Genomic DNA, 10,732 nt, shown 5'->3' with positions numbered 1-10,732 from the left:
CAGTTCTCCAGCCTTCTTGGAGGAAACTTTGCTACAGGCTAAGCTAGGTAAGTGTACTCAGAAATAAGCCCCATTTAGGGGTCTATTTAAAAAGTACTTACTACTATAAATTTAATTAATAATAATAATAAATCATACTAACTGAGCAGAGAACTGCAGCCTTAAACAGATTTTATATCATCCATATTCACTTTCGCATTCATTATGCCTTCTCACCCAAGAAACTTGAGAATGGCAGACTGTGAGAAGAGCTAGAAATCCCAGCAAAGGAGACATACAACTCTGGCAAAGTTATAGCACCCACGATTTCTTATTAAGTCCTAATGCCAAGTAAACCATCTTGAAATCAGTGCTCGTAAAGTAGCTACTGGCCATTTTACTAATTATGTTTAAGTGCTCTGTGGCTGTAATGCAAATGCGAAGTCCACATTGAAGAAAGCGTACAGTGGAGTGCCTGAGTCCCACTGTCTATAGTTGTTAATCGGTTAAGGAAGGACAGGGCTTTTTTTCTGGGAAAAGAGGTGGTGGAACTCAGTGGGTTGCCCTCAGAGAAAATGGTCACATGGCTTGTGGCCCCACCTCCTGATCTCCAGACAGAGGGGAGTTGAGATTGCCCTCTGCGCCACTGAGCGGCACGGAGGGCAATTTAAGCTCCCCTCTGTCTGGAGATCAGGGGGCGGGGCCACCAGCCATGTGACCATTTTCAAGAGGTTCCAGAACTCCGTTCCCCCGCATTCCCCCTGAAAAAAAGCCCTGAGGAAGGACAACAAAAAAAGGTGGGGAGGGGAGAAGAAACACAACTCTACAGAAGAAGGATAACCAAAAGGGTGGAACAGAAAAAGCGATTTAAATATAATCACAAACACATAGCAGATCACCTAGATTGCTATGAGAACCAGAACAATAGATCCTGTTTTCTAGAACAACGGCTCCCGATCCTAGAACACCTATCAACAAATGAAATGGCGATAGGAGCAACCCCCAAGGGCGAATTCTATCAAATGCTGATGTACTAACAACGAGGAAATGACAAGATCAGCCTAACAAACACAAAACCTGGTTAAACACAGATTGGACTGGAACAATGGCTACTTTAAAACTTAAGTAATAGTTGATGGTTGTAAGTTGGATAAGTTGTCAAGAATTTTTGTTTTTTTATTGTACTACTTTGTTGTTATATACCTTTTTATAAAAAGTAAATTAAAAAATAGTAGATTTGACTCATGGAGGGCAGATAAATGTCAGTCAGAATAGGCTGTGCTGCCTCTCATGGTGTTGCACCTTTGCCTTTATCTGACAGATTGCAGCTTTATAAGAAACCTGGATTTCATTGCTCTGTTTTTGTTTGTTTCTTTAAAACCAAAAGTGTAGTATCCAATAAACACTTGCTTTGAAAAATATATATATAACCACAAACACCATACAAATGAATAAAACGCTAGTATATAATTTAATTCAACAAATAAAAATGCAAAAGTATGATTAAAAACAGCAAAAACATGATCAACATATAAGCATCATAGCCTTGTGTATACATACAGTAAACTCACAAATATACAGGTATGTTAATACATTTCCTCTCCATATGTATCGAACCAGAACCAGACTGAAAAAGCAGCCGTGAGCAGCTCCAATATGCATAAAGTCCACTGTGTGAAGAAAGTATGTGGGGATAACTTTCCGGTCAGTATCTGTGGGTCTAAAAAAAGTGTGAAAGAATCAAATCTCTGATTCGTTCTGCAAACCTCTTAGAAGGAAATCAGATTCTCCAAGAGCACCTCCACCAATGGATCCCTAAAGATCCTGCCCCCACCCCCGGTGTTTCAGCCCACTGCCCAGAAATGGCCAGCTCCTCACTCTACCATTTTCTAAATCTGTTCTGGAGACTGGATGCCACTGTCCTTTATCCGGCCAAGTTCTAAATATGATGCCTGCTTCCTTTTCACACAATACACACACCAGCCTGTCATTGACCTAGCAATGATGGGGGGGGGTCGCCTCCTCTAATCTTTGATATATAATCCACTTATTGCCAATTAAGACCAACTGGGGGGGGGCATCTGCTGCTTTAGGATCTCACCATTGTCATGGGTAATATACCTGGCCTTTGATCATCAAGGCATAATCTATGATGGATACATATCCACTCCACCCCACCCAGCAAAAGCAGAGAGTGGTGAGTGACATCAGGCTATGAAATCTAAGCAACACTGAATGCTGCCATCAATGCAGAGCACTATTCCATCTTCTGTACCTGAGCAAGTCTGTTAATGATAGGATGTTCTGGAGGTCTTTCATTCAGAGGGTAGCTATAGGTCGGAGGTGACTTAATGGCACATAACACACACATGCCTAAAAATGAGAGAGGCTCACTTTGAAATCCTAGGCAAAGTTGGATCTAGTCTAAGCCAATTAGTTTCAATAGACTTAGACTGGAATAACTCAGCATAGGACTAGATCAAGATGGGTAGCTATGTTAGTCTGTCTGTAACAGTAGAAAAGAGCAAGAGTCCAGTAGCACCTGTATGACTAACAAAATTTGTGGTATCTATAAGCACCTATAAGACTAACAAAATTTATGGTACCTATAAGCACCTATAAGACTAACAAAATGTCTTCAGATACCTGAAGAAGTGAGCTGTGACTCACAAAAGCTCATACCCTACCACAAATTGTGTTAGTCTTATGGGTGCTACTGGACTCTTGCTCTTTTCTTCTACATAGGACTGTCAGTGATTAAAGCCAATTGAGCCCTTTGTTAGGCTTTCTTGCTGATGAGAATCAAGCAGTTACACAAACTAGCTTACAGAACTCATCAAATGATTCATGGTTATGTTGAAAAATGTAAAACAATATTCTCCCTAGCACATATTGTATAGATAATGTATATATTAATACAATACTAACTGACTCATATAATATAAACTAATTCACTGTCCTTCATTCCATAGAGAGTGATAAAATGCTCTGGAAGTTCCTGATGTAATTAAACAGAAAGCGAAAATAAAAATTGCAACTGAGAGATGCAGAAAGTGATGCAAGAACTGGAGAATTCCTTGCAGCTGAGTACATAAATTCAGAAGACATGGCTCCAAAGCACCAAGAACATCTTCAGGAGACCTTGAAGGGGGTCCATTCTTTCACCCTCTTGGTTCAGTTCAAGAAACAAGACCCACCATGGCCTCTCTGTGCCTCCATCGACTTTCTCTTTCTCTGCTTCTGCTCGCCTTTGGAATCCTAGCTCTAGACTGCAACAAAACTGCTGAGATTCAATTGCAAGTGAACAACCCAGAGGTCCGAAAGCTCATGGAAGCAATGGGAGGGCACCGGCTTCCTCAAGGGTGCCCACATAAAAGACCAACCACTGGTTTTCCTGGGGTAAAAATCCTCAGATCCAGCAAAGAGGATAAAAGCATAGCAGTGAAGATGATCCTCGAAAAGATTCTAGAGATCTTTGAGCGCAACTTCACTCAAGCAGAATGGGATGAAAGAGCCACAGATCTTTTGCAAAATGCCCTTTACCAGCAAATTAATCAGTGGAAGAATTGCTGTACTCCAGAGTCCGGGATGGTCGCAACACTGAAAGATCAAGATTTAAACCTGACTCTGCAAAGATACTTCCGACAAATCCAGACATTCCTAGAGAACCAGCAGTACAGCCTTTGTGCCTGGAGTGCTGTGCGAATGGAAATTTGGAGGCTCTTTTTCGTCTATCTTGATCAACTTTTGAACAGGTTTTAAAACAGGTAAGGCAAAGACTTGCTTTCGAACGGCATCATTTCAGCTATAGAACTCCCAAAGACACGTGTTCTATATAGTGTGCTGTTGAACAATATTCTTTTGGGCCATTTAACAGGCCTGCTTTTAAAGAACAAATTGTATGGATTAGTAATGGTAATCAAAATTATCATTGAACTCCTAAACCTATGTTTTGAATTAAGGTAACAGATCTTATTCTGCTTTGGAAAAACCTTCTTGAATGTATTGCCCAAACCAAAATGTTGCATGGGACTGATTTCTAAGGACTAAACTGAGCATTCAGTGTGGGTGTTTCTTAGAAGGTTTTAAAGCACGGAAGAGCCTCAATTTGTCTGTCTTGGTTTAACCCTTTCTTTTCTACTATTTCCCTGAGAGAAATCTTGCTCCAAGCCAACCATTAATGGAAAAGGAAGAAAAGACAGGCAAGGGTATCATCCCTGTCTTTCCTCCTGCCCTTGTGATTCACATCAGCTTTGGATGGCAGGGGTGGGGGGTATCTATTGGGGAAACAGTCTCTGGTGAAGGGATCAGCTTAGCTGACCCACGACTGCAAAGGTCTTTCTGATGGAGAGTCACTTATGGACATCCTGCCTCAAATGTAGTTTGCGCCAGATACTAGGCTGTTGATGTCCTTTTCCCTCCCCCAGTCATTTGTGCTGAGTTTGATCTCAAGGGCAAGATTCTTCCAGGGAGAACTTTTGTGCAGAACCTTGGCCCCCAATCAGCCAATAATCCCGTTTTGCCCCGTTTGATTGCAATGGATGTGCAACGTGTTTCAATTTCCTTTTATCCTAGTCATCAAGACAGTCACCTGTCCTTTGCAGCCCTGGGTCTCTTGCATCTTCTACAGCTTACCTTGCTAGAGGGACTGTCAGTTCGAAACCAAGAGAGCTGATATTTTCTGTAGTGTTTTCAGGAGACGATGTGGCAGCTGTGTCCTTACTCTGCCATTCTTTCATTGGCCTTATGCTCATCCTCTTCTCTAGCCTGCTCTAAGCAACAATAAAGTCCTTCTTGCTATAGTAGTTGGAGGAACAGAGTGAATTAAGGAGAAAACAGGTAATGGATGGACTTCTACAGCACCATTTATGTTAAAAATTGGTTCATCCTGGCAAAGATTTCAGCAGCACCGGAAAAAAGACTGGTAATGCCACTGCTGAAATGTGGTCTTATGCTAAGGCTGCCAATCTCTGAGTGGTGGCTAAAGATTAGAGATGGGCACAAACAGAAAAAAAAAGAACATGATGTTTGTTGTTCATTTCCATCCACGAACAGGGACTCACGAACAATCACGAATATGGCCCTGTTCACGAACATGTTCGTGGTTGGCTGTTCGTGGGGACCAGCAGGCTCTCCTCCAGCCATCATCCAATTCAAGGTCCCTACTGCACCACTCCCAGAAACCTGACCTGAGCAGGCACCAGGAAAGGTACAAATAATAAATAATAGCTTGGCCCAGAGCCTGGTAGCAGCCCTGGAACTTGAAGGGGTAGATCCCTATCCCACCACACACAAAGAAAATTCAAGCTCCAATGCACTCTTCCTGTCTCTCTGTCAAAATGCCAACAACAACTGGATCTCCCTCTCCACTGTCTGCAAAGCCAGAGCTCCCCCTCCCCCCTGCTCTTTGCTTCCTTGTAACAAATTTGGAGCTCCAAACTTGAAAGGAAGACCTGCCTATCAAGCTAAATTGGGCTTAGATTGAGGTTTCCAGGGCAACAGCAGGAGTTCAGACAGAGTTCAGGCAGTCCCTGCCTCCAGTTGCCAAGGGAATTGATTGCAGGTGCCAGACTGTCTGGCTTGACGAGCAGCAATGAGGCTTGCAATGACCACCTGTTCATTTAGAATGGGGCCTCATGAACAACTTGTTCGCAAACAGTAGATTGGGCTGTTCGTGGCTTTTTTTGGTTTGTATTGCTGTTCATGCCCATCTCTACTAAAGATCCCCAGAATTACAACTGATCTTCAGGCCTCAGAGATCATTTCCCCTGGAGAAAATGGTTGCTGCTGAAGTCTTTCCCCTCCACATATCCCACCTTCCCAGGCTCCACCCCCAAAACCTCCAGGAATTTCGCAACCTGGAGCTGGCAATCCTCTTTTATGCAGAGGGAGCAGAGCAAGGCATTCTCTTAAGAATGTAAGTTTCATCTTGTGGCCCAAGCTGGCAGTGGTGTGGAAGAAGGTGATAAGCATGTGAGCTGCCGCTGAACCACAGCCCGTCCTCATTTTCCACCTTCCCATTCTTGACACAATCAAGCTGAGCACTTTGTGATTGACATCCCCATTTAATTCAAAAGCATTTAAAAGTCTGCTAGATGTAACCTCAGTGAAAACCATTGTAATTTCTACAGTGCCATATCTGAAGAGAAAAAGCATTTTATTATATTGTGGAAATGTACAATATTGTGACCTCCCCCCCCCCTTTGTGTTCCCTTCCAGGCAGTGCATCCAGCTGCCCTTCCGGCTGCATATAAAACTGCATCACACTGGAATCCTTCATCTTTCCTGCTGCTCAGCCTTTGCTGCTTCTAAGAAAAACTTCTCAAGAGAAACACTGGTTTAAAGTTTGCACTGCCAACCAATCGGCAAAGCTCCCGTCGTCTGCATATATTCTACAATCACTATTTTTTATTCAAATGTCAGCAAGTGGGAAGAGAGTCTAGGAGCTGATTGATCACAGCCAGACACAAAAAAGGAAGAGACGCTGAAATCTGTGTGTTTATAAAAAACGAGTGGACTAGAAATGAAGAACAAAGTATCAAGTGATGCTGGGCTGAAAAAAGAATCTCCTGCAAAGGTGTCTGAGACAAACATGCCCCAAAAATGAGTTTAAGGAGACTTGCTGGCTAGAGGAATAAAGAAAGAACCCTCATCATGTAAAGTTTGGCAGGCTCTCTTGCCGGAACAGGATAGACTCTGTCCAAAGATGCATTTTAAAGAGAATAGTTGTCTGAACTTGAACCCATGCCAGTCAACTGAACATGAGCAGAAAGTTGACCCGTAATGTGGGAAATGATGTATTTGGATGGAAATTATCTTTTGAATTGATTTTAGTCAGTGTTAAAGTAGATACTTGAAAAGGTTACTATTTATTTTGTTGTGCTGCTCTAAAAAGGTCACTGTCTTTAAAATATTTATATTTTTGTTAAAATATTTATTTTTACATATATAATTTTATATGTGGTATTTATATATATATAGCTCTTTGAAAGGCTTTCCAGTCTTTTATTTCTATAAATAAACACGGATGCATAAAACGGAGTTCCAAATTGAATTTTTCTGTAAACTGGATTTTAGACAGAGGAAAACCCAAAAAACCCTCGGTATTCAGCAGTGGGATCCCACCCAGACTTACCTGTGGAGGGACCAAGAAGAAACTCCAGCACCCCAGCCAGTAGACAGCATGAGGCCAGCCGAACACCAATAGTGCAGATGCTGTATGGTGGGGAGAAGCCTGAGGGAAGAAGGGCTATGCCTTGACATTCAGGCTCACCAACGGGACGTAGGCAGCATTGCTAGGGCTTTGGTGAAGGGTTGCCAAATAAGCCAAGGTGCAGGAGACCAAGTAGGCCCACCAGAGCCGGTGGGCCTACTGATCTCCTATGAGACTTTCATTTCTCTCAGAGGTTGGGAACTGCTCCCATGGGGATGTGGCCTCCCTCAGCCTACTTAAAGAGAACCCCAAAGCAGGCCAAAGAGGACAGGGTTGACTCTGTTCATGGGGTTCATGGGGAAGAGGAGGACTCAGGTGTATTAACCCCTTCCTCTCTCCTTTTTGAGACTTTGAAGACCCTCCAGGCAACGAAGTGATCATGGCGGACCATGGTTTGCAGCAGGCAATGCATTTCCATTGGTATATAATTCAATACTGTATTTTCGCCATCAGTTTCAGAACAATCCTCTATGGTCTTGGGAGATTCCCCCCAATTAATATGGCTTCCAGGCCCCATTTTAGTCGGTCAGAGATAGGAGGGGACTTTTTGAGTAATCGTAGTGCTTCTGGGATCCCTCTGGGCTGATCAGTGGCTACAACACAGGTTCTCTCAGAAAATCACAGTGGATTCTTGCTGTCTCCCTCAGTAAGAAGTCACTGTCTATATACTCAGATCCAGAGGGGTTAGCTGTGTTAGTCTGTAGTTGCAAAATAGTAAAGAGTCCGGTAACACCTTTAAGACTAACCAACTTATCTGTAGCATAAGCTTTTGAGAACCATAAGCTTTTTGAGAGCCACCCTTGAACTGTGAATATTTTACTTTCTGTTTTTTTCCTTTTGTAGTATATTCCCAAAAGCAGCAAACTGCTAAAGCTTTAAGTAAGGAGGTGGCTGTAGATCAGTTGTAACTGATGAAGAGAGCTGTGGTTCTCGAAAACTTATGCTACAAATAAGTTCATTAGTCTTAAAGGTGCTACTGGACTCTTTACTATTTTCCTATCCATATACTGATGGTGCGTCCCCTCTCCGAAAGCCATCAAACTATAGATACCTCTAACACAGTAGCTTAATTTCCCCCCCGTCATGATGACACACAAATGTACTCTAATGTATGTCACATGTATGTATATGGAGGTCCCTCACCCTCCCCCCTTCCCTGTCACTTTTTCTAAGACTGGAAGTAGCCAAGAGTGTTCAGCTGCCTAAGGTGCCTGCTTGTGAAGAATTCCAACCCCTTTTGGAAAACCCCTTCCCTCCCCAAATCTCCTGTTTGTTCTTGTGGGCCCTAGTTGAAACTGCTGCCGTTCAAGCTAGTCGCAATTGTTGCCCCCTCCCCCATCCTTCTTTGTGTTACTAGGTATGTGTGTGTTCATGCGCACACGCGCTCACACATAAACATTTTTCAGTAATTAGGCAAGTGGGTGAGAGTTCAGCACCGTCAAACCTCCTTATAAGAAAAGGCTTTTATTAACTAGCATACATCCTACAGAAAAGACCAACAAAGATGTAATGAGAATGCACCAGAGTATTGCAGAAAAAAAGAGAAATAAAGAATAGCTCGCTAGTTTATCCCGAACACATCGCCATTTCTTGGCATGCTTTTTCCAAACAAAGGGACTGTATTCACTTTTCGCTTCCTACCTCGGTAGGACTTTTGTGGGACCAATATTTTGTGGGACCTACTTTACGGGACTGGTTCCCCGTTTCCTGTCAATCTGGGTTATCCAATCCTGTACTGTTTTCCACCACTGATGTTAAGAACTCCAAACTGAAGACCAGCTAGCTGTACAATACAAGCTTTCTCCAGTTCTCACATATCAGTGTCCCTATACTTCACTACTTTCTTGCCTGGGTATAACAGAAGGCATTTATGGTGGGGTTCACTCAGGTGTCTTAAGGCAAACAGCTTCTCATTCATACCATTATAGTGTTTGGGAAGATCTCACTTGATCTTGCAAATGTGTACTATAGAAGGTGAGGCTAGCCCCTGTTATCATAAATGTAGCAGAGCATCTCCATGCTCATTAGAGCTACTGAATCCAGGTAACTGCAGTTACGTTATCGGGTTAGTGCAAAACTAGTTTATTTTTTTACCAGATAAGACCGTTTCCACTCTCCCAAGCTCCCTTTTTCTCCAGGGGAACTGATCTGTACTCTGGAGATCAGTTGTAATTCCAAGAGATCTCAAGGCCCCACCTGGATCTTGGCAACCTACTGTGAACTGGCACCTGGATTTGCCTTTACAGTACTCTCTGCCATGATGGTAGCAATTTGAATGGTGCTGTCACAAACAGGGAGACTGGTGCTTAGCGTATCCTTATACCTCCCCCTCCCTCGCATCACATGTTACTTTCTCAGCATATAGATTTTATTGTCTGTGCACTACAGAAACCATCTGAAGAGGCTGTTGTGTATTTTCCAAATTATATTCAAGAGATTAGAGCCTTGTAAAATGGCTACAGGAGACTATAATACTTCTGTGATATGTTATTGTTCTTACAGCATTATTTTTTTCTGATGGCAACAGTTTCCAAAAGAGATGAATAATTGCTCGCTGTTTGCAAAAAAAATTCTGGCCCTTCAACCAGTATTTTGCTAACTCTGGATTCATCATAATATATATATATAATAAAAGTGACATTCCTAAAGTGGCCACTAGAGGGCAAAACGAGAATATAGCTAAATTCATGCAGCACTAGTGAAAGGCTGCAACATGATGTCAACATATTAGGGAGGGGATTGTATTCAAACTATTGATTTCAAGGATGCATAAATTCCTCTCAATTGTTTTCAAAGATCTTGCCTCTTTTCTTCTCCAAACAGTCACGGTTACAGCTGAGGAAACTGTGAAGTCTCTACTTTTAACTATACACAGTCTGAGAAGGGATAGTCACTTCACATAGTTCCTCTTTTGCTCACGTGCATCCAAAGGATTATTGCCCAATTAGTTTAGTGGCTGTTGCTGTGAAATGCTATGCAACATATCTCTTATACTAATGGGAACTTTTAAGTTGCTGTCGGGGTAGAAGCAGGCAGAATTTCAATCGAGTGGATCTGCAGTTAACCGCAGTTACGTCTTTAATTGTCTGATCTACAATCTTACTAGGTGGAAGAAGTAATGCTTGCTTGAAACTTCTGTTGATTTAGCATTTAGCATTTGATCCTATGAACAGAGATCACCTATGATAGAAGCTTGGTGAAATCAACACTCAGGGCTAGATCCATTTGTTTGCTGCCCTTAGGGCATAATGCAGAAAAAAACCCATTCTGTCCATTCACGTCATCTTGGAGCTGGACAGCAGTTGTACAAGTTTCAGGGGTGGGGAGCGCTCCTACCATAATATTTTTACTGGCTCCAAGGGGCTTCAAAGGGTTTCTGCAACCCATTGGAGCTGGGTGGCAAGAGTGCAGAAAGAGCATACATCTCCTCCCCAGCAATCCTCACTGTTTCCAAGCAGGTTGCAGAAAAAGAGTGTGTCCTCTTTTGGTCTTGGTGATAGGGCTGCCACCTCTGATTTGGGAAATTCCAGGAGATTTGGG

General features: G+C 42.6%; 1 protein-coding gene across 1 annotated transcript; it reads left to right on the top strand.

The window, feature by feature from the left end:
* Positions 1 to 3,177: 3,177 nt before the first annotated feature.
* Positions 3,178 to 3,741, top strand: LOC129335154 (interferon alpha-3-like). The gene has a single exon (XM_054987602.1). The coding sequence runs from the start codon at positions 3,178 to 3,180 to the stop codon at positions 3,739 to 3,741; it is 564 nt and encodes a 187-aa protein (XP_054843577.1).
* Positions 3,742 to 10,732: the final 6,991 nt, after the last annotated feature.

This window comes from Eublepharis macularius, chromosome 8, assembly GCF_028583425.1.
Source record: "Eublepharis macularius isolate TG4126 chromosome 8, MPM_Emac_v1.0, whole genome shotgun sequence".
Taxonomy (NCBI): domain Eukaryota; kingdom Metazoa; phylum Chordata; class Lepidosauria; order Squamata; family Eublepharidae; genus Eublepharis; species Eublepharis macularius.
The sequence above is the reverse complement of the archived record's forward strand: the minus strand, read 5'-3'. Positions and strand labels throughout refer to the sequence as shown.

Bases quoted from the DNA above. Each gene is read 5' to 3' on its own strand.
- LOC129335154 (XM_054987602.1), top strand. From the start codon at position 3,178: ATGGCCTCTCTGTGCCTCCATCGACTTTCTCTTTCTCTGCTTCTGCTC.